We start from the raw sequence: 22,732 nt of genomic DNA, 5'->3' as shown, positions 1-22,732 counted from the left end.
GGCCTAGCGGAGCGGCCCGTCCTCTGCGCTTGATTGGCCGAGCCTGGGCAGGCGAAAGGGCCGGCGCGGGCTCCGGGAGCTCCCAGCATCCCTTGGGCGGCAGTGGCGGCGGCGGCTGCGAGGCGGGGCGGTGGAGGACCTTGTGCTGCGGGGCCGACAGCGGTTAGAGGTGTGAGGGCGGCAGGGGATCTGATCGGGAGCCGGGCCGGTGTGGCCGCCGCCGCCACCGCCACCATGCAGGAAATCATCGCCAGCGTGGACCACATCAAGTTCGACTTGGAGATCGCGGTGGAGCAGCAGCTTGGGGCGCAGCCGCTGCCCTTCCCCGGCATGGACAGTGAGCGCGGGGTCGGGGCAGGCGGGCGAAGGGCGCGACCGACTCGGCCCCAGGACCCCCATTCTCTGGTTTCGGGACGCCCTCCCCCTCAGTTCGGGAGCTCCTCCCCCTCGGTCCCGGGACTCCTTTCCCCCAATCCAGGGAACCCCCCTTTTCCCTCATTTGGACTAGGGAGCTCTCCTCTGCCCCGGGGGCTATTTTAAGGCAGTCTTCAGAAGGGCAGGACCACGTCCGGCAGTTCAAATAACTCTTGAATGAAGGCAGGTGTCCTGGGTTGGAAATCCTGCCCTCACTCGCACACACTCCCCAACTACAGGAAAGTACTAAGATATCCCCTTTCCCTACCTCCAGGCCCCCCACTTTGAGCGCCCTCTTCCTGCTTTCATCAAAACTGGGCCGTTGGAGGAGTCTTGCTGAGGGAAGGACCCATCTACCCCTCTCTGTAGAACACCCCAGTGAGACTCTCAAGCTCCATTGTTTTCCTAGGACTCGCACTCCTGGGAGCCCATCCCTCACTGTTTCTCTGGACCCCACCTCTGGGTCATTCATCACACTCAGGCAGCTGCATGAGTTCCCTTCACTGTCCCGCTTCGCGTGGTGGCTCCTGGCTTCCCCCCCACCCCAACTCAGGTGGGACGGGTAACACTTTATTTTTATTTCTTTTGACCGCGACCAGGGATTGAACCCGGGCTACGGAAGTGAAAGCGCCGAGCCCTAATCACTGGACCGCCAGGGAGTTACTTGGAACGTCTAGCACTTTAAAAGAAACCAACAGTTTCCTTAATTTCTCTCTTTTCCAGACATACTTGAAATCTAACGCTATAGCATTAAACCTCAGAGAGCTCTTAGAGGTCATTGGGTTCAAGCCACAGGTGGGGCAGCTCAGGCCTGGGTGGGGGAGGGGACTTGCCAAAGATGGCTCAGCGCCTGGTGGCTCAGCTCGCCAGGGTTCTTGACCCTTCCACCTGCAGTTCCCCACGCCATCTCCTGTAACTGCCAGAGGACATGGGCCATAGCCCCACATTCTCCCACGTGTCCCAGGGCTGGTCAAGTCTCCCTGCAGCCTCATTCCCCCCAAGTGGCCACACTTCTGATGCACACGTGACCTCTGAGGTGTCCCTCTCACGCTGACACTTCCGTGTGAGAATGCTTACGCTCAAGAGGTATAATTCAAACAGCCTGACTTTATACACACTCAGCACTGTCTCCACTGTACACGGCTCATAAGCCACTGCTCGCATTCAGATATGCACTCTTAAACCTACTCGTTGATATGCGTGGTCACTTTGTGCTTTTACGTGTATGTCCACTCACGCATGGGCTTTTCCTGTGTTGATGGCACTAGCCTGATGGCATGGAACCCTCCGCGCAGGGCGGCTCTTTCTCTCCCTCCCCGCTCCAGCCTGGAAGCACAGATGCTTGAGCCTGTGAGGGCAGGCACAGAGGTGGGGAGCCCACAAACCTGTTCTTAGGGAGGGTCCAGGACATACCTGGCCACAGGTACTGCCTCAGACTTGGTAAGCGCCGTCAACATTCACTGCCTGCCTGAGATCACGGTCAGTGTGTTAGAGGCCAGGGAGGCCACAGCTCTTCTTCCCCCTTCCCTGCACTTCAGTCCCATCTTAATAAGTCCCATCTTAGTTATGCCCTGAAGGCATACTTCTTTATCCTGTCTGCCTAAAACCCGATCCCCAGGACTCTGGACTTCTGGCTTTAGGGAATGAAACGACCTTAACCTCTGAAAAGAATGAAGGCCCAGAAATACTCTTAAATGATACTTTTTTTAATGTAAGACTTCTCGGACTTTTTGAAATGCAAACGAGTGACACCCCTGTGACTCCCATCACTGGAACCTTAAATCTGTCCTAGCAAAAGCTGCCTGCTTCCAAGAAGCCAACGAATCTCTTGCAAGTTAGCAAGGAGAGGCACGTAAGTGGGCTTCAGAGATGGTGTCGGTGGATTTCCCATGATGCTAAAATGCCTGTTGATAGAGAAAACTGTGTGGGAAGGCACGGGCTATTTATTCTGGTGGCCATGGCAGGTGAGTCCCTGGGCTCCTTGGGACAGCCCTGGACCCCACTGACTTCCACTGCGCTCAGCTTTCATTCTCCTGTTCCCCTCACCAGGACCAGCTCCATCTGTGGAAGCAGAAGACTGTACTCCTTTAGTTACTGTGTGTTGGTATTGCATGTTAAGAGCAGTCCTGCTCCTGTGTCTTCAGTTACGCTCTTCCCTCCGGAATAGCTTCTCTGAGGCACCTGCCTCTACTCTGGAGCCAGTTCCTCCTCAGAGCCCCCATCCGCTTCTTTGTGCTTCCTGTGAGATCATTCCCTCCCTCTGCCTCAGGTGAAAGTGCCCCTGAATTAGCCCTCTGGGACGTCTGAGTTGGGAGTAATGAATTTCTGTGATCTTGCATTCCATCCTTCCTTCCCCCATCCACTCCGAACTCCTTGAAAGCATCTTGCTTATAGGAGATTCTCAGAAAGCCCTGAATAATTACTGGTCTCAGTGTGGATGTCTCATTTTGCAGGGAATGACTGAACTGAGCTTTTTCCTTGCTTGGTCAGGCTTAGCATTTTTTTGCCACTCTGTTTCCTGTGCCTTGACCCCTCCGTGGGTTAAAGGCCAGAAGGGTTCCCTCCCCATCTTCACATGTCACCAATAGCAGTTACACATCGCTTTGTTTGACACCTCTTCTCCTCTCTGCAGAGTCGGGGGCTGCTGTCTGCGAATTCTTTTTGAAAGCTGCCTGTGGCAAAGGTAAGAGACCCCTGGCTCCCGACGTTCCCCCTGAGGCGCCCTCCACCGCCCTGTCCCCGGCAGACTCACAGGCTCTCAGGTCCCTGGCTCACCCTGCTTTCTGTGACTCGCGGTGTCCCTAGATGCAACTGTGGTCCAGATAAGCTAGGAACGTGGTGGGGTGTTCTGCCTGAAACCTGGAACACAGGCCTGAATCTGGCTCTGAGTCTGCCTTCTCACCTCACTTTCTCTGCAGCCACGAGCTGACCTGTGACATGGACAGAGGCCCCTAGCCCTGAGGTGTTCAGGAACTTTCTCAAGGTCACAGAGTCAGTGAGTGGCTGAGCCCAGGCCTTTTCTGATTCTACAGTGTACACAAGCTCACGTCCTCTGTGTACTCTCATCAAAAAACTCCACGATAGTGTGTCTCGTGGGGTTCTTGTTCATACTAACCAGGTCCCAACACAGGCAGCGTGAGCCAGACTCTCTGCTGATCCATAAGACGTACCGCTGGGTGGGACCCTACATGCCATGTACAGGTCTGGGCATTTTTCTTCCTGTAGCCAAATTTATTTGGAAACTAAATTTTAATTAGAAGCTTGAATAGGGCACACAGAATTACAGCAAGGGGATGGTTTTAATGGATGATTTGGGCAAGTTGTGGTTCTATAACTCAAGTCATTTACTCTGCCAGGTAGATCAGCCAGGTTGACCTCAGGCTCTCTGGTCGGAACATCATTCCTCTGCTGGGCTCCTGGTCTCATTCCCTTGTCTTCTGCCTTTCTGACCCACCACCTTCTGTTAGTACAGCCATCCTTAACACAGGGCACTACGACTGTTTCTGTGTTAACTAATACAGTAGCCACTAGCTCCGTGTGGCTGTTCAAATTTAATTAAATAAAAAATGCAGTTCCTCAATCACACTAGTCGTATTTCAGTTACTTAGTAGCCATGTGTGGCTGGTGGCCGACACGTTGGACGGCATAGATAGAGAACATTCCTATCATTGCAGAAGGTTCTGTTCAGTGGGGCTGGTCTGGATCTTTCCCAGACACAACCTCATTCTGGTCAGGCCTTCCCAGTAGTCCCTCCAGGTCACCAGTTAGAAATGTGACTTTCCCAGGGTATGGCTCTGTCCTATTTGGGTGATTGATTGCTCAGGTTCTACAGAAGGCAGACCTCCCCCAGTTTGTATACGATGCATTTCTTCAGTTTTGAAGTTGATTTCTTTCTTACTTGTTGGAAGCTAAGTGGGTACTTTTTGGGGTTTGGGGGGTTTTTTGGGGGGGTATAGTTGCTCTACAATGCTGTGTTAGTTTCTGCTGTATGGCGAAGTGAATCAGCTATATGTATATATTTATTCCCTCTTTTTTGGATTTTCTTCCCACTTAGGTCACCACAGAACACTGAGTAGAGTTCCCTGTGCTATACAGTAGGTTCTCATTAGTTATCCGTCTGATACATAGTAGTATATATATGTCAATCCCAATTTCCCAATTCATCCCACATCCCCTTTCCCCCCTTGGTGACCGTAAGTTTATTCTCTACGTCTGTGTCTCTATTTCTGCCTTGCAAACAGGTTCATCTGTACCATTTTTCTAAATTCCCCATATATGCGTTAATATACAGTATTTGTTTTTCTCTTTCTGACTTGCTTCACTCTGTATGACAGTCTGTAGGTCCATCCACATCTCTACAAGTGACCCAATTTCAGTCCTTTTTGGGCTGAGTGAGTGGGCACTTCTAACTAGGGGTAGAGCCCACGCAGAGCCCAGGCTTCTGCTGGTGGTCCTCTTTGCCTTCTGTCTTTTAGGGCAGTGTTTCTCAAACCCCAGTCTTTTACGACCCCTACAAATTTTGCCACGACTGTGTATCACCGGAACTCTTCTTTAACTGAATTAAGAAAAACACTCCTCCCTTCCCCCCCACCTCCCTTAGGCTTCTTAAGTTTCCATCTTATGGAATATCTGTGGGATCATGATTTGATGTTTTAGATTTTCCTAAGACACATTAAAATAAATCCATAACTATTGAAACTTAAAATGTATGCTCACATGCTGCCGAAAATCACAGTGCCTTCTGCCAGGGCAGTTGGCCACCTTCCAGGACACGCTGCTTTCAGGGGCCGCCTGGGTCCTCACACCACACCCACCCACCCTGACCCATCTTCCTCGGCAGGGGGCATGTGCCCGTTCCGCCACATCAGCGGCGAGAAGACGGTTGTGTGCAAACACTGGCTGCGGGGGCTGTGCAAGAAGGGGGACCAGTGCGAGTTCCTGCACGAGTACGACATGACCAAGATGCCCGAGTGCTACTTCTACTCGAAGTTCGGTGAGGCGTGTGGCAGGCTCCCAGCACCCAGACCCCCTGGGTAGGGAGCCCCGGGAGGCTCCACCGAGCACCAAGACCTGGGGGATAAGCAGCTACTCAGGCGCCTGTGATGCCTGCCGACCTCAGCTGGCCCTTCAGTTATGGGCAGTTAGGGTTATTCTCTCGTAACCCCTGTGTCTTCCTAGTGCTTCTGTGTTTTGAGTGCTGGCAGGTACTTTGGGAAGTCGAGGCTAACCCGGTCTCACGGTGGGTCTCACGGTGGGTCTCACGGTGGGTGCGGGAACAGGGCAGCTGGCTGGAGGCCTTGTTTCTGCTCCAGTGGACATTCTCCCTTAAATCAGCTGCTTCTTCCGGAGTGGCAGCTGGTTGCCCCCCAGGCCTGAGTCAGTTCCTTCTCTCTGGAAGTGCGATCCTGGGTAGTAGCTTGTCTTTCCTAAATACCCCTTAAGAATAGCTGCTCCGGGGCTGTCTTCTGGTGGCAAAGAACCGTCCTCTTAACCTTGAAAGTGAGATTGCCTTTGTTTCTGCTTAGAAGACACGTGGCCTTAGCTGAACTGAGTGAACTGTGTGGAGAAGCCAGGGTGGTGGGGCTGGCACAGGGCCCGGTGGAGCTGATGTGCTCCGTGATGGAACTAGACTCCCCTGCCTGTGCCCTGGGCGAGGTTGCCCAGGAAGAAGCCCTGTTGGTCAGGATGAGGGTGGGCGCTGGCCCCAGGACTGCCGGCCTCAGGCCCCGGGCAGGAGCCGGCAGGAGGCTGGAAGCCTGCTGCACTCTTTGTGATGGGCCAAGGAACGCTGGGCGTACGGCACGCTTTCAGAGCACTGTTGTCAGAGGAGACGTTAATTATTTCAGCAGCCCAACAGGCTTGGCCTGCTGGCTTATTAATGATAGTTGTGGCTTTTTTTGTAGAGGCAACATAAGCTGAGAAGTCAAAGCACAGACAGATAGGAAACAGGACTCAGCTTCCCAGCTCCCCACCCTCTCCGTCCTGCCCACAGCAGCATGGGAACCAGTAGCAGAAGGGGCAGCAGCTTCTCCATGGGAGCCGTCTCCCATCTGGCCCCAAAGGCAGGAGCCAGCCCTCCTGAGTGGACTCCCGGGGGCGCCTCTGCAAGCTGGCTTGGGTTACCACCTTCCCTGCTGATGGCCCTGGGCCCCGCTGCCCTCCAGGCCTCTGTGACAATCGGCTGCCTGCACTTCCCCTGCAGAGTCTGTCCTGGTGCAGACTCACTGTCTGCAGCTCCTGGCACTATTCCACAGGTGAGGGTCCCCCTTCTAGGCACCGGAGGGACAGTGGTAAAGAGGACAGACGCCGTCCTTGCCCTGTGGTGCTTTTACTCCAGTGGCCCAGGGGATGAAGCAGCTGATTCACCAGTAGGACAAAGAGGAGAATTCACCATACGTGCTCTAAAAGAGACAAACAGTAATGGGGCCACCTGAGGAGATCTTGAGGCAGTGTGGGCAGGGACAGCCTCCCTGAGGAGGGGAGACCTGGGCTGGGGGCCAAAGGCTAAGAAGAACCCCTGGGAGGCCAGTGTGGCTGGGAAGGGACTGGTCTAGACCCCATAGGGGCTTGTGGGTCTGGAAAGGAGTGTGCTCTGAACAGCAGTGATCAGACTGGCCTTTTGTGTGTAAATGGACTGAAGGCAGTGCAGCTGCCCAGGTCGGCAGTGCCTGTACTTGGCTGAAAGATGCTGGTGGCCAGCTGGGCCCGTTGCTCCTGAGAGGAGCTGTCATAAAGGCTTTATCACATTCTACCGTAGGGACCCAGCTGTGAGTTCCCAAATCTTCCCCACTTTTATCGTAAAAGGTAGAGTCCTCAGGCCTTTCCCCTGTCCCATCAGAGCTCATCAGAGTGGAACGGTAATTTGCTACTGGTCTCAACTGATGCGTTTTCACATCTGGGCCCCCTACATTGCCAACACCTCTTTTGGGTGAGGGGTGGAGCCGTGAGTTGTTTGATGAGTGTGTACCCTGTGCCTGCCTCTGTCAGTGTCATTGACCCTCAAGGCAGCACGGACATCTGTGAGGGAAGGACCGTCACAGCCCACGTACGAGTCAGGTTACTGAGGCTCTGAGACACCCTGCCCTGGGTCTCAGGGCTCGCCGGGCCGGGACTGGACACCAGACCCACCTGGCCCTCTTTGCTGTACCGTGGCCCCGGCCACAGGAGAAGCACGGGTAGGTCTGGGTCCAGCTCTCCCAGGTGGACGCATGTCTGGTCTTCCCTGCAGGGGAGTGCAGCAACAAGGAGTGCCCCTTCCTGCACATCGACCCCGAGTCCAAGATCAAGGACTGTCCTTGGTACGACCGTGGCTTCTGCAAGCATGGTAGGTGTACGGGTGGCTGGGCTGCCTGGTCAGAAGCCAGTCCTCCCTCCCCCTGCCCACATGACCCTCTGCTTGTCCTGCCTCTTCCTGCAAAACGTGGTGTTAGGCATTGGGGGGCCAGTGAGTCTTTTTCACACCAAGTCACTTGAGCCTCCCCAGGTTCCCACTGGACCGCATTCTCACCCGTATTTCTGATGAGGAAACTAGTGTTTGAGAGGGTGTGTACCCTGCCCGCTGGCCTACTGAATAAGAGGCAGAGCCAGCACTTGAAGCCCTGTTCTTGCTTTCTGCCCCCAGGCAGCAGTGTGGGCAGAGCTCTGACTGGCAGAAGGGCATGAGGGCATCCCCTGAAGAGGGGACAATCTGAGTGACCCTGGTGCTTGGCTCCACAGGCCCCCTGTGCAGGCATCGGCACACGCGGAGAGTCATCTGTGTGAATTACCTCGTGGGATTCTGCCCGGAGGGGCCCTCGTGTAAATTCATGCAGTGAGTAGCCAGCCCCTGCCCAGGCCCTGCTGCCCCCTGTATCTCCCCTGAGTCCATCGGGGCCTTGGTCACTGGGTAGTGTCAGCACAGGGTCTGGGACAGGGGTGGGAGATGGGGAGGGACCACCACTGCTTCCTGAGCGGGAAGCTCAGGGTAACCTTTACTGTGTCCCAGACCATCTAGGACTCAGATGAAAGCTCTGGGCCCTGTGCTCCAGAAAAGCTCATGTACATGTGACCTCAGATTAAGAACCTGTGCCCTGAAGGAAGGGAGCTTCAGTTTCGGGGCCTCCTATATGGAGGTTCATAGAACCCTCACACGTGAAAGGATGTCCCCGTTTCACACATGGGGACACTGGGGCTCGGAGCTCAGCCGCTGGCAGGGGGCAGGTGGTAGCTCCCGGTCAAAGGCAGATCTGTGACCTCTGGAGCCCAGTCCTTGCGTGGGAGGGCTCAGCGCTCCTCTCCTGGGTCTTGGTGCACCTCTGTCACTTTCAGTGGTTGTGGGGTGGCACTGGGACCGTAGAGTAGTGTCCCCCCGACGCCCTGTGCTGCCTCCATGCTGCTGACACTTGCATGGAAGCAGAGTGTCCTGGTCGCTGCCACGTGGTTGGCAGGTGGCTGGTGCTCCTGACTTGGTCCCACTCCCTAGATGAGAGCCTAGGAGCCTACAGGTGGCCCAGGATTCCTCCGTGCGGGGTGGTGGTGGAGGGCGTGTCCCCCAGACCTCTGCTGTCAGAGGTCTAACACTTGAGGTGCCCCTGCAGGGAAGGGTGTTTGTTGGGAAGGCCTTCTGTGTACAAAGAGCCTCTGGAGAGGCTCTGACAGTACCAGCTGTGTTTCCCTCCTTTCTCTGAGCAGCACACTTGCCCAGGCTCGCAGCTAGGTGTAGGCAAAGTGGGTCTGAGTCCAGGCACGTCAGACCTGTCTTCCGCACCATCCCGAGCACCAGCACCCGCCCTACGTCCAGGTGGCTCGTGCGGCTCTGTGCTTAGCTAGAGGCTGCTTGTGATTTTCCCGGGGCCAGAACTCGAGAACCCTACCAGCCTACCTCCTCTCTCACCTCCTCTTCTCCTTTTTCCTGTCCCCTTCTGCCGCTGGGTGACCAGCCCTAGATTTGAACTGCCGATGGGAACCACCGAGCAGCCCCCACTGCCGCAGCAGACGCAGCCTCCCGCAAAGGTACCGTGCCCCGGGCCCGCGGTGCTGCCAGGCCTGGCCGCGCCCTGGCCGCAGAACGCTCAGTGCCCCCGCCTCAGTGTGGGGCCTGCCGGAGACCCGGCTGGAGATTGTGGGAGGAGGCGGGAGAGGAGGGGAGTCACCCTGGTTCCTGCTGAAACTTCAGGGAATGGAGCAGTCTGCACCTTCTCTGGGCTGGAGGGCTGTCTGCTGGAGCCAGACGCCCACCGGGCTTCTCTTCCCTTCTTGCCTGGCGAGTGCAGGGCGGCGTGGGCGCCACACGTCTGCCATTCTTGCTTGCGGTTCAGACCCTTCTCTCTACAAACGGGACTCCCAGTGGGGCGGGAGAGGAAGTGTGGCTGACTGGTTCTCTGGCCGGTGCCCAACTGCAGGGGGGATGCTGGGAACAGATGGTCGAGGCATCAGCTGGCTCCAGTCTCCTAAGCAAGGGGATCCCACACCCCAGCAGCGGGCTGCTCCCCTCCAGCATGAGGAGAGGGAAATGCCATAAACGAATGGGAATCTGCAGCAGTGACCCCCAACCAAAGGCGCCTTGGGTTTGGTCCCAAGATGCGGGCGGGGGCCCAGAGGCAGGCTGGCCAGGTGTCCTAGGCAGGGTCTCAGCGGGCTGAGCAAACTGCCCAGCAATCGTGAAGCCTCACCTCTTACCTGGTTGGACTCTGAGCCCTTTGCCAGAGCCTGCCTGGCCCTCCTCCATGCCAGAGGCCGAGCAGCCAGGAGATGTGGCCACCCTCGCAGCACTGCCTGCCACCTTCAGGAGGATGTGGAATGAACCAAAGAGAACTCCTGTCAGAGCCGGGCATTCCCACGTGTGGATGCGGCCATGACAACCTGGGGTTTCCAGCTTAGGGCTCCTGCAATGACGGGGCCACAGCCAGGGACCCACTCAGTCAGTCGGCGGTGGCCTTGCTGTCCAGGCCCCACCCCAGGCGCCCCCGTCCGCCTTGCTCATGCGGCTCCCTAGCGGAGGGCCCTCTCAGCCCCTAGACCACAGGTCAGCGTGTCAGCCGCCGACTGTTTTCTGTGACTGTTGCCCGCCGTGTAGGCTCTAAACACCTGGCTGAACCAAGCGTTCATCCTGACCTGAAGCTAGAACCTCACAAACAAAAGTAAGGCCTGCTCATGCCCTCGCCCTGCCGCCCCAGAGACTGCCTCGTCTCTTTGGTGTTTTGTTTTCTTTTATTTTTCGTTTTTGTGTGTCTGCATGGTGTTTTTCGGGCAGCGGCTCCTGCCACCGTCACCAGACGTTTCTTTTCCACCTACTCTCCTGAGCCGGGCCACCGTGGAAGCCCTTCTTCCTGCTGGTCACGGTCATGCGGGAGAAGTCCCGCCCTCTTTTTTCCTGTCCCCATTGGTAGTCTGCGTGCACGTGTTTTCCGCAGTAAAACCGTGTTGTATAACTCTTTCCAGCAAAGTAACAATCCGCCATTACAAAGGTCGTCCTCCTTGATCCAGTTAACGAGTCAGAACTCTTCTCCCAACCAGCAGAGAGCCCCGCAGGTCATCGGGGTCATGCAGAGTCAAAACAGCAGCGCAGGCAACCGGGGACCCCGGCCGCTGGAGCAGGTCACCTGTTACAAGGTGAGTCCTGGGGCCGGGGGTGTGGCCGGGGGTCTTCACAGTCAGTGGCTATTCCCTCATTCCCCAGAGAGTTAGCTGATTTTGAAGAATGAAGACATCTTTGTTTTTGCTGATTGAAAGAGTAAAACTGGGCCACTCCAGTGAGCTAGAGACCATGCTACTTCCATCCACGACACGCTAAGGCCAGGTGAACAATTAAACACACGCTGTTGAATGAAAGGATTGTGCTTGCAAGAAAGGGATGGGAACCTTCCAGAGGCCGGGAACGAAGTGGGAGCACGAATCCAAGGAACAGAGTGAGCCCTGAAGCCTCTGGGTGTCCTCATATCCCAGGTGGGCACACCCAAAGGAAAGGGACAGAAGCTTTAGGCCCGCGTGGGGAGGAAATGGAGTAGAACCTCCACCCCCACCCACTCACAAAACGGGACGTTCAGGGAAAGGGTAAACTTTTTAAAAACTTACTGGAAAACTTGTCCATCTCACTCTCGGCTCAGGATGCAAAGGGGGGTGGGGAGAAAAGCCCTTCTGAGTTTGTCGTCACTGGCAGGCCCTTCCTTGAGTCTGGGCCTGTGTTCACAGCCTTGGTGAGGGCCAAATAGCCACAGACTGAGTTTTCTAATCTAAAACAGCCCCGGATGGGTGAGCCCCTGGCACCCGACTTTGAGAAATTTATTCTCAACCCAGGCCACACAGAATTCCCACAACTAAGGTTCCCCAGAATGAGCTCATAATAAAAATGGTAGAAGGAAACAAGCACCACCGTCAGCAGAAACCACCAACAGAACTAGACTCACAAAGATTTCAGATGTGGAGATTATTAGATGAAATACAGAATCAGTACATGCTTTCTGTAAAAACTTTTAGATGATACAGAAGTGTTTAGCGTACAGAGTGTTGCCCTTTATTCCCACCACTTTCCTAAAAGAGCCACTTTACTCGGCTGTTCTGTTCTCATGTTTTGTTTTCAATACCCCTTTGCACTCCACAACTCCTACAGGGGACTCCACTCAGAGGAGTGCTCTTCTAAACTTTTATTCACACAAGCACAAGGACAATATATATTTTAATATAAATAGGGCCCTAGTATGTACACTGTTCTGTAATTCCTTTTTCCTTATAACATATTCTGGATCTCTCTGTGTTGGTATAAGTAACTCTAATGTATTTCAGTGGCTACATAATTTTACCAGTTCTCTGTTGGTAAACAGTTCTCCGCCGGTAAACTATTAAGTTATAGTTTTTGCTGCTAAAAATAGTGCTGAATCTGACAGACATTTGTGAGCTCTTGTCTGGTGTCTGGAGCATCCATGCCTACAAGTAGAAGGGCCAAGTCAAAAAGCATATGCCTGTATTGTTCCTAGAACTTGCCTTTGGGAAGAGCTGAGCCACTGGTCACTTCCCACAGCCATCAGACACTCATTGAGCACCTGCTCTGTCGGCTCTGCGCAGAAACCCACTGCTGTCACTCCTTCCCGGGAGGGGTCTGTGTTCTGAGGGAGTGGAAGGCAGGTGCCCAGACACCAAAGTTAAAAGTGCCCACGCATGTAGGGAAGGCCTCCCAGAGATGGCTGAGCCTGAGCCCTAACAGGTGAGGAGAGTATGGAAGGGGGGGCTGTGGAAGAAGGTGAGGGGAGACCAGACAGTTCTCAAGTACAGTGAGGAGACTTGGGTGTCCTGAGTCAGCTGAGCTGTCCTGCCTCCTCCAGGACTTGTCGGCAGGGCCTCTGAAGCAAGCTCTCCTGAGTCCTGGAACCTTAGAAAGATGGGGCTGGGGGTAGGGGACGAACCTAACAACCTCTTCCTACCACGGGCACAATTGATATTAAAGCCATCTCAGGGGAACCCTGATTCCCCAGGACCAGCCGCAGAGGCCAGTGGACAGGCCAAGGGCAGCACGCGGGGCCGCGGAGTCCCTCCCTCTGGTTGTCACACCTGCCAAAGGTCCAGCTGGCAGCTACACAGGCCACTTGTCCACACGAGTTACACCTACAGATCAGAAAGACTTGAAAACATGGGGACTGTGCAGTCGGGGGAATAGAACAGGCCAAAGCCCCGAGTTCCAGACCAAGGAAGCAAGGACTGGGAGGGCCCTGGGTGGGTTAGCGCGGGTTGGGTGCCCCGACGTGTCTCCCGACCCCTTGTTCAGTGCTCGAGGCTGCCACTTCCTTTTAATTCCCTTCTGCTTTCTGAGGAGTAACAAGAACGAATGAGGAGAAGCTAAGGAAGGGTATGGATAATCAGCCGGGACAAGTCAGGGTCCTGCTAGATTTTTTGAAGTGATTCTACCGGTCTCTTCCCCCAAGTCTAATCATTGTCCCGTCTCTCTGATCCTGTGACCCAAACCTGGCCCAGGGGTAGCGTAGGCAAAAGTATGCACGAGCCAGGAGGGAAAGATCTTTGGGTGCAGCCCACCCTCTGTCCACGCAGTGAATCCCTGAGTTGGGGGAGGAGCCTGGTAGCTTCTGTTGCGTTGCCGCCTCCCCTGTCTCAGGGGAGTCCCAGAACTGTGCCTTAGAGGTAAGTGACTGGCCAGCCATGCAGAGGGGCTTGGTCCCTGGAGAGGCGGGAGAGCTGTGGTGCCACGGGCTTCTCTTCACCCCGCCCCCCACCACAAGAGTCCGCCGTGGCCTGCGTGCTCCCTTCCACCTGCTGAGCTGCTGGCTGCGGTTTCTGTGCCACTCTACCTCTGGAGCTCCCTTTCCCTCGTGTTTGAATGAAAATCTGTGCCGCTGAGAATTTCAGAGTCCCTGCTCCCAACCTGGAATCTAGCGGGTGCTGCCTTAGTTGAAAATTGCATTTGAAACAATGTGTTTTTTTTGTTTCCTCCTTCCCTTCCTGCTGTTTGCAGTGTGGTGAAAAAGGACACTACGCCAACAGATGCACCAAAGGGCACTTGGCCTTTCTCAGTGGACAGTGACAGCAGCTGGAGCCAGCTCAGAGCAGCCCGAGGGGCCCCGTTATTGGGGACCACTCTGGGCCATCTTTGGGAGTGTGCATTCAACTGTTTGATGCTGGTACAACTCTGGCTGGAGCTGGCAGGCAGGCATACTGGGTTTTATTCTGAGGGGCTACATCTGTCAGTTTCCCTATCATTTTGCTGTAATCTTTTTTTTTAAGGGGGACATGTGCTCCAGTTCGGTCCCTCAAGTTGGGATCATGTTTGTCTAGGCATCAAGGCCTCCCATCTGGGACTCTGCACACCACCCTCTGGGGAGGGAGGACGTTGTGGGGAAGGGCTTGTGCGCAGCAGTTCTGTGAGGAAGGTGGCCCTTCCCCTCAGGGCCTCCTTAAACACCAGGGGCTGCTGGATCATTTAAAGCTGTGGCCAAGTCACACCTGCTTCCGCCCTGTCCTGCTGATCAGAGGCCGTGCCTATCCATGTGATTTGAACGAGACAGCCCTTCAGAGCAAGCAAGTGTGGAGTTGCCTCTGCCGGTCCCGCTCCAGGGTGGCAGCAGTTGAGAGGACCATGTAGGGCTCTTGAGTGTGATGGCCTTTTTCCTCTGGGTTTATTTTCTCGGGGCACTTGCTCAACAGTGTTTAAGGTATACCTTAAGCTGGGCCTGCAGACACCCTTGAAATAGACGATGCAGTCCATCTGTGCACCTACCTCCTGCCCCATCAAGCATCTGCACCGTCAGACACCTTTGGCCTAGAGGAGAGGACCCTGCCTCTGAGCCTGGAAATATGAAACTGGCACCTGCAACCTGCTGGACAAGTGGGCCTATTCAAGTTCAATTACAAGAACAATTTTTATGAAGTTGATTAAAGCTTGTTTTTTAAGCTCTGTCTCATTACTTCGGGGACTCCATGCCGAGAGGATTCTTGCTACTGGCTGCATTAGCTGCCTGGCACGAAGCTTTGACATTGGTGCTCGCTTTTCCGCTTTTGGTGAGTGTGTCTCACGACCGGAAGTGATGCTGTCAGAGGAAGAAAAGGCCTTTGTACTGGCAGCCTGTACAGTCTGGAAGCCTGGCCTTTGGGCCAGCCACCTGGCAGATGTCCTTTATTTCTGATGTTGAATACTTGTTCCTTCAAATTCACATCTTGCAGGAGATAATTAGCCACAGCATCTCATCCTATACTCCATGAAGTATATATGTTTATCGCACACCCCCTAATAAGAAACTGATTCTGACCTTAATTATCACATTACTGAAGGCCTTCGTGAAGGATAAAGAGGGTGCTGGATACAGCAGTTGAGAGCTCCTATCAGGGCCTGTGCTTTCCCTTCCCACCTCCATCATCCCATTGAGCTTCCTGCAAGTGAAGCTTACTTACCAGGACCAGGGGGTCCCACACATCCCAATTCCCTGATACCCCAATACCCCAGGATGGTGCAGAAAGATGGGGAAGGGGAGGGCATTTTTAGAAACGAGGGTTTCTGCTTTATATTGTGAAAGTGTCAGCTGACAAAAGGCCAAAAATGAGGCACAGAGCAGGAAAACACCTCGGCACTGTTGGCGGAGGCTCTAGGTGACCCCCCAGCACACTGGGACGAGATCTTGAAGCTCCACGGTTCAAAGCCCTGGGCTGTCTAGAAGCTGCAGAATGACCCCACCCCACCTTGTGCAACAGGAGCTCCTATAGGGCAGGGAAATGGCTGAACCAGTGAGGCAGTCCGCGTACCAGTCATCTTTTATTGGGTGTTAATTCTCCACTAGGATATAAAAGGATTCAGGGGTGCCAGGCAAAGGTCATGGTCAGGAATGCAGAGTGCGCCCTCTTCAGTGGTACTTGCGTAGCCGCTCGTGTTCTGAAGTTAGAAAGGCAAAATGGTAAGTTTCTTCACAGGTGGGGGTGAAGCCATCCTGAGAATTCCTTTCAGGAGATGACCCAGAACCTACTTGTGGAATTTACAGCTAATCTGCCACCTGGCCAGCCTCTTCCTTCCCTGAGGGAACACCCACTCAGAAAAACAGCACCCAAGCGCCCACCCTTCAGGGCCAGCACTGCTCTGGATGCCACAGAGTGGCAGGTGGCTCGACACTGGCAGAAACAGCCCATGAAGCCCACTCAGCGGCCACCAGACATCTCCCACCAGACCAACTCCTCTCATGTCTCAGCACCAGGAACAGCCACGCTTTTCCAGAGCACCACACAGACACTGGACTGTAGCACTCAACCTATTTCCCTCTTCACACTGGCTGCTAGGAAGATAAAGCCAAGTTTTCCACCAACCTTTGGCAGAGCCTGCAGTGGCTGATAGAATGCTGCCTAAGTATTACCTTTACCCCAGCTTCATCTTATTTTTCCTGTCTTTCTCTTTGCCACAATTTTTGCATTTAAAATATGCTATATTCTGAAAAGTCCCTCCAAGTCATCAGCTTGTCTGCAGGGTGATGGACTTATAAGGTTGAAAGTGAACCAATACCACCCTGTCATGGGAAACCCCACTGAAGGCAAACCAACCCAGAAGAGACTCACTGAGTTCCTTGTAAGAACGGCAGTAGTTGAAAAGCACGTAAGCTGCAAGCACCATAGAAAGCCCAGCGATGCTCCCTTTCTTCACGTTGATGTACTTGTTGTAATACCGGTAGTAACCTGCAAAGCGGAGAGGAGGCCACTCCTCTGAGGGCACATTCTACACGTTCTAATAGGAGAGGGCAAAGCTGAGGAAAGGCCTGGGGGCAGGAAGAAACAGTACACAAAAGACAGCCACAGGGTAGCCAGAATTATATAGAGAAAAACATCAAGACGGGGGCCCCTGAGGAGGCTGGCAACCACACAGGCTCCCAAAGGATGATGACACGATGACACAGGACTGCTCTGCACTTTAAAATGCACAGACCTGAAGGATAGACCATTTCAAATACTCATCTTGAAAGTTCTGCCTGGCAGGGAGATGAGCATTATAGACTCATGTCCCCTGTGCTTCCAACTCATTTTCCTCTTAAGTCTTATGACATTTCTTTAAGACAGAGGTACTGGTACCGATTCCAAGCAATAGAAAACATTTCCTTGTCTGAAATATCTCAGAGCCAGCCTTTGATAGGACCGATCAAACATGGAAATTCAAGGGCTAACTATCTCGCTCTGTCCTTCTCTACATAACTTACTGGTCTGAGACAAGGCTTGTACTGGCCAAAGTAATTCAGGGCAAAGAAAGACCTGTTTGCCCTGAAGACGCAGAGATGTGCTTTTATTTACACATGCCCTTAAGGCTCTGACCTCTTTGAAACGCTCCAGCAATGCCTTTAGGGGTGAAATCCCGCATCAGTATCCAGCTTGGCAGCTCCCCTAGTTTGACTTCCAGGAGCTTCTTGTCCTTCAGCGGTACTGAAAAGGAAGTGCAAAAAAACACACACTGGAAGGTCTCCCAATAACACAAACAGCAATCTTCTGTGTCACTTATTTCAACCATTCAATAAAGGTGCATTCAGTAACATTACTAAATAGAGGCTGCATATGAGCAATATTATAAACAAACATGTCACACCAGATATACTATTTTAAGCCAGAGTCTATATAATGGCAGAACAGGCTTTTGAATAAAAGCTTGCTGGGAATAACTATGTAAAAAGAGAACTAAGGGCCATGAGGAAGAGGTAAAGCAGAGGACAGATGCCTTTATAAGTAGGAGTGGGGGAGACAGAGAAGCTGGGCACATCTTGGCCAAAGGCACACAGCATGCAGGCCATGGAGGCAGGGTTCCACCTTAGGTCTGGCTCTCATGCTCCTGAAGCCAATCTGATTTCTACCTCAAGCATCCTACCTCAGACCACAGATGTCAAATGACTTAGTAAAAACCACTCTAAAGACCCAACAGGCCCCAGATCATTTTCCAATGAGAATCTGGGGACAGGAACGGCTCCTGGTTGAGGCCATACTGTATTCATCTCTGGGCTTAAGAGTAACATAGGAAGGGGGCCAGGGAGGGGTTGGCCCTGTGAATATCCAGATGCTCTTAAGGAGAGAATCTTTCTTCCCCTGTCCTCTTCCAAAAGATCAACTTTAAAAAGCTGTTTGGGGACTTCCCTGGTGGTCCAGTGGCTAAGACTCTGTGCTCCAAATGCAGGGGGCCCAGGTTCAATCCCTGGTCAGGCAACTAGATCCCGTATGCTGCAACTAAGATCCCGCATGCTGGGACTCAGGCTCCTTAAGGACCATCCTCAAGAGTCCACTGAGGGGAATCCCACAGGTCTCTTGACGTCTCCCAACTCTTATCAAGGACAAGGGCCTTCAGGCTTAATGGCAGCTTCTACTCTGCTACAGGCTGTCTGGAGAATGAGACACATGGCCTTGATGGACCAGAATGACTGCTTGTCAAGAGGTCACAAGTGACAGGTGGAGGCACACCTGGTTTTAGGGTCATGGTTCAGGTGGCCTGTCCCCAACAAACTGGCCCCAACCTTCCATCTAGACTTATCCAAACACATGGAGCACCTACTGGGTGCTAGGCAGCCTGCTAAGCACTGTGGGTACAGCACTGACTGCAGATGACAGCCTTGTGCTCAGAAGCCAGCATTCCATCGAGAAAGGCAGCCATCTCAAATCCACTCATCCTCCTGGGTTCACCACACTTCAGCCAAACCCTTTTCTGTTTCTCAGATGCAACAGGATTATTTTCACCTGAGGGCCTTTGTATCTGCAGTGCCCCTGGATCATCACAGGGCTATCTCAACTTAACCGTCATCTCCTAGAAGGCCTCCTGCCTTGCCCGCCTTATCTCAAGCACCAGCACTTCCTTCCTATGTAACCTCTGAGCTCCAGTTTCCTCCTCTGTGAAATGGCTTATTCCAAGGTTTGAAGGAGAATCTACGTAAAAGCATTTGGAACATGCTCAGAACTGTAGGCTGTTATTATTACCGTTGCAATCTCTTTAAGGTCCATGTGAAACATCCAGGAAAAAAAGGGAGGTGGCAGAGAAAGAAATGGCAAATAACTGAACTTCAGGACATTTATAGGGCTTCAGGGATTAACTGCACCCTTTAGCTCTTTTATGAACACAAACTGTGATTAGTTTGGTAATACTTTTGAAATGTGAGATAGTCTCAAATGAATTTCAGGAATGTTCCAAATCAGGAATATTGAGTGTCAATGATATTGAGCTCAACACCAAACAATAATGTCATCTGAGAATGACCTATACTCTACGCTGTCACCTTGCCTGTGTTATTTCAAGAAAAGTTTAACAAGTACACATCTTACATCCCAGTTTTGTCATCACTTGAATTAGTAGGCTTTTAGTCCAAGAATTACTATACCACGTCTCTTGAGTAAGAACATGGTGGCTACCTTTGCTACACTCTCAAAGTCTTCTTGCATGCAGGGAGGAGTACAAACATGTCATTCTAATACCAACTGGCTTTAAATATGGCAATGTGGTAGGGAGGGGACGATGAAGGGACAGATGGAACTAGAATGGCAGAATGCTGCTAACTGTTGATGCTCTGTAACGAATACAAAGCATTCATTACATTATTCTGTTTTCTTTGTATTTGAAGTCTTCCATAATAAAAAGGTTGAAAATGCTTTTAAAAATAGAACTATGTTGGGACTTCCCTGGTGGCCCAGTGGTTGAGAATCCGCCTGCCAATGCAGGGGACACGGGTTCAAGCCCTGGTCAGGGAAGATCCCACATGCCGTGCAGCAACAAAGCCCGTGAGCCACAACTACTGAGCCTGCGTGCCACAACTGCTGGAACCCACGAGCCACAACTGCTGAAGCCCACGTGCCACAACCGCTGAAGCCCGCATGCCTAGAGCCCGTGCTCCACAATGGGAGAGGCCACCGTAATGAGAAGCCCGCGCACCACAACAAAGAGTAGCCCCCGCTCGCCACAACTAGAGAAAGCCCGCAAGCAGCAACAAAGACCCAATGCAGCCAAAAATAAATAAATAATTTAAAAAATAGAACTATGTTGGGGAAATGTGCAAGAGAAACATAGAATTTTAAAAATATTTTCAACTGGTATAAGGCTGGTGACTCAAAAAAAAAAGTATTTAGGTCACTGCTAGGCCCAGTGAAGCTATTTTTTCACATTCACACAAACTATGAAAACATATTCTCATTCTCATATTCAGGGGCTGACACAGTGCCTTGGCACATCACAGGAGAAAAAAGCCAACAATTTATTTTTCTTCATATTTATATCTCTGTACTATGAAGAAAACAGCATTTCCATAACCAAAACTAAGAAATTTATAAGCACAGAAAAAAAAATCACATTAGCCTTAAGGAGAGCCAAGTACAGCACCATCACAAAATTCCAAGAGACCACCAGATTCATCAGAGATGCATCTACACTTATTCCGAAGTTTCTCTTTTAGTGGAAGGCAAAGGCCTTAGTCCTTGGCAGCCATACTGAAACCCTCCCCCAACACTCCTCTGCAGCATCTGGTTCACACCAGTAGAGCATGCTGATGAACAGAGCAGACTCTACCATGGAGTATTCTGGATTTACTGCCACTTTGAAGCTGTGTGCCCTTGGGCAAGATACTGCTCTGTTTCCTCCTTTGTAAAATAAGGGTAAGAATAGTACCCACCTTAGCTCTAGGTACTATGTAAATAGGAATTATTATCTGTCTTTCTGCTTATGAGCTATCTAAAGGTGGGAGGGAGTTCCCCACACACAGTTCCTGTTTATGACAGATTTTCAGTGAAGGCTGAGAAAGGACCACAGGTTCTTGGGAGGGCAGGTGACTACTTGGCTTGATTTTATGACTTCAAGAAGCATACTGTCCACCTATATGGAGAGACATGGAAATGCCAAGTGTCTTCTGGGTGCTAAATCCAACTCTGGGGTTGGCCAGAGCGAAGAGTTTTAGGTTTTGCAGGCCACACAAGGTCTCTAACATAGTCTTTTTTTAACAAATTTTTATTTTTTATTTTTTTTATTTTTATGTTTTTGGGCTGCGCCGTGCAGCATACGGGATCTTAGTTCCCCGACCAGGGATCGAACCCGTGCCCTCTGCGGTGGAGTCTTAACCACTGGACCGCCAAGGAAGTCCCTTAACAAATTTTTTAAAAAACAGAAACTATTCTTAGCTCACAGCATACAAAAACAGGCCACATGAAATCCAGCCCATTGGCCATACTTTGTCAACCTGATCTCATCTATCACTGTTAATTGGTATTTCCATCACTTTATTTGCTAATGGACTAGTGGCGTTATGCTCTGGCAACAGACACCATCTGAAAGATCATCAGTACTTGGACTCCAGTTCCTTCACCTGCGTGATGCTGAATGGGCCAGGTGTGACATGACCTTACCCAAAGGTCACGCAGGGAAAGCTGGACGACTAGCATTCAACTGTGGGTCAGGCAGTGTTACAAGCACCTTACATATACTAAGTTGTTTAACCCTTAGTTCACAGCACTCTCCATCTCCACTACAACCCTCTGCTTAAATAAGATACCAAGTCTCAATGCTTCCTTTTCACATGTTGTCTGTTTAAACAACATAACCACCCTGGATAAATATTCTCATGCCCGTTTTAACAGATGGGAAAAAAGCATCACTCTCATATTTTTTGATCCCCTTTTCATTTCTCCGGGCTGAAAATAAGAATATAGAAACTGGGGTAAGACACACATAGATTAGTCAAAATTCTGCCACTGTCACGCTGTGTGACAGCAGGCAAGCCACACCACATCTCTAACCGTTATTTTCCTCATCTTTAAAATGGGATCAACGTTCCCATCACTGATCCTGACAAGGCTACGGTGAGGATGCAGGGCTAAAACATGGTGGCTTTCGTATTTAAAAAAAAAACAAAAAAAAAAACCAGTGTGGACAGTCCGATTTATACATGCATGTCATCGTAAAGCCTGCTGGTCATAAGGTCACCCTTGTGATTAAAGCTCAGGTTACCACGAGGCCCCAGAAACCTAGGTTTGAATCCCAGCTCAGCCCACTCACTAATAGTGACCTTGAATAGGTCACTTCACCTCTCTAACGCTATTCAACATATATATACATGCGTCAAACTCGACGTGGTGTCAGGCACCATCCTAGGCATTAGCTCCTCTTGGAACTTAATTTGAGCTTCGAATTTGCGCGGAGGGCTCAGGTGCAAAACAAGCGCCTGGGTTGCGGCAGGGCTGAGAGCAGCTATTCCTCAGCGGGGAGAGGAGGGGTGGTCCGAGACAGCGCATTCTCAAGACCCGAAGCGCCTCGCCGAGCTGCCGTCGCCCTCCCCGCCACAGCCGAGTGGCGCGGACCCTGGGCAGGCGGGAGGCGCGGCGGGGCGAGCTAAGAAGGGTTGGACGGCGTGGGACCCTGGGCAAAGGGCCCGGCGCGGCGAAGGTCCTGAGCGAAGGGCAGGCGGCTCCGGCACTCGGTCCCTCCCCTCCAAGTGCGGCTCTGAGCACTGGACCCCAAACCCCGACTCCTGCCTTTAACCTGGTAGCCCTAAACCGATCCGGAAACTTACCGATTGACGCCATCTTGAAGTCCTGGCTGTCCGCTCCTCCGGGCCGCGCGAGGACTGCTGGGTAGGGAGCATGCGCCCTGGGGGCCGGGAGCAGAGGCTCATGGGAAGCAGGTCGCGACTGGTACGAGGCTGGGACTTCAGGTGCACCGTGGGGTGAAGGGCGAAGAAACTGGAGGGCAAAGCACCGCGACCCCGCAGTTGGGAACCTGGGGGTAGTGAAGGGGTGGGAGTGGAAGTGGTAGGACTTAACCTGGGCTCCCAGTTCTGGGAGGAAAGAGACTGGAAAGGACACCCCCCCAAAAAAAAATAATAATAAAAGGGAGGTGAGGAAAGAGCATCCTAGCTTTCTT

General features: G+C 52.4%; 2 protein-coding genes and 1 long non-coding RNA gene across 12 annotated transcripts in view; 2 read left to right on the top strand and 1 right to left on the bottom strand.

The window, feature by feature from the left end:
- The window catches only part of LOC125961438 (uncharacterized), an 88,655-nt gene that overhangs the window by 26,192 nt on the left and 39,731 nt on the right, over positions 1-22,732 (top strand). The window lies entirely within an intron of this gene.
- On the top strand, positions 85-14,787 carry CPSF4 (cleavage and polyadenylation specific factor 4). 9 transcript variants are annotated; one of them, XM_012532760.3, is made up of 8 exons: positions 85-337; positions 3,047-3,097; positions 5,255-5,407; positions 7,643-7,738; positions 8,131-8,224; positions 9,333-9,405; positions 10,912-11,004; positions 13,853-14,787. In XM_012532760.3, the coding sequence occupies exons 1-8, from the start codon at positions 235-237 to the stop codon at positions 13,919-13,921; spliced, it is 732 nt and encodes a 243-aa protein (XP_012388214.1). In that variant the 5' UTR covers positions 85-234; the 3' UTR covers positions 13,922-14,787. The 9 variants fall into 9 exon arrangements, with proteins under 9 accessions (XP_012388214.1, XP_004268955.1, XP_004268956.1 ...); XM_004268907.3 differs by having other exon boundaries at positions 10,834-11,004; XM_004268908.3 differs by having other exon boundaries at positions 10,909-11,004; positions 13,853-14,058.
- Positions 15,625-22,526, bottom strand: ATP5MF (ATP synthase membrane subunit f). 2 transcript variants are annotated; one of them, XM_004268909.3, is made up of 4 exons: positions 22,383-22,509; positions 17,176-17,283; positions 16,432-16,548; positions 15,625-15,760 (listed from the first exon to the last, which is right to left on the bottom strand). In XM_004268909.3, the coding sequence occupies exons 1-4, from the start codon at positions 22,393-22,395 to the stop codon at positions 15,732-15,734; spliced, it is 267 nt and encodes an 88-aa protein (XP_004268957.1). In that variant the 5' UTR covers positions 22,396-22,509; the 3' UTR covers positions 15,625-15,731. The 2 variants fall into 2 exon arrangements, with proteins under 2 accessions (XP_004268957.1, XP_004268958.1); XM_004268910.4 differs by lacking the exon at positions 16,432-16,548 and having other exon boundaries at positions 22,383-22,526.

This window comes from Orcinus orca, chromosome 16 (assembly GCF_937001465.1).
Source record: "Orcinus orca chromosome 16, mOrcOrc1.1, whole genome shotgun sequence".
Lineage (NCBI taxonomy): Eukaryota > Metazoa > Chordata > Mammalia > Artiodactyla > Delphinidae > Orcinus > Orcinus orca.
The sequence above is the reverse complement of the archived record's forward strand: the minus strand, read 5'-3'. Positions and strand labels throughout refer to the sequence as shown.

Excerpts from the sequence above, each read along its gene's own strand:
- ATP5MF (XM_004268909.3), bottom strand. Across the intron at positions 16,549-17,175 it reads TGCTGGAGCGTTTCAAAGAG|GTTACTACCGGTATTACAAC; the intron begins GTCAGAGCCTTA and ends TCCGCTTTGCAG. Across the intron at positions 15,761-16,431 it reads CCGTTCTTACAAGGAACTCA|AACACGAGCGGCTACGCAAG; the intron begins GTGAGTCTCTTC and ends TTCTAACTTCAG.
- CPSF4 (XM_049699289.1), top strand. The coding sequence starts at position 235 with ATGCAGGAAATCATCGCCAGCGTGGACCACATCAAGTTCGACTTGGAG. Across the intron at positions 338-3,046 it reads GCCCTTCCCCGGCATGGACA|AGTCGGGGGCTGCTGTCTGC; the intron begins GTGAGCGCGGGG and ends TCCTCTCTGCAG. Across the intron at positions 5,408-7,642 it reads CTACTTCTACTCGAAGTTCG|GGGAGTGCAGCAACAAGGAG; the intron begins GTGAGGCGTGTG and ends TCTTCCCTGCAG.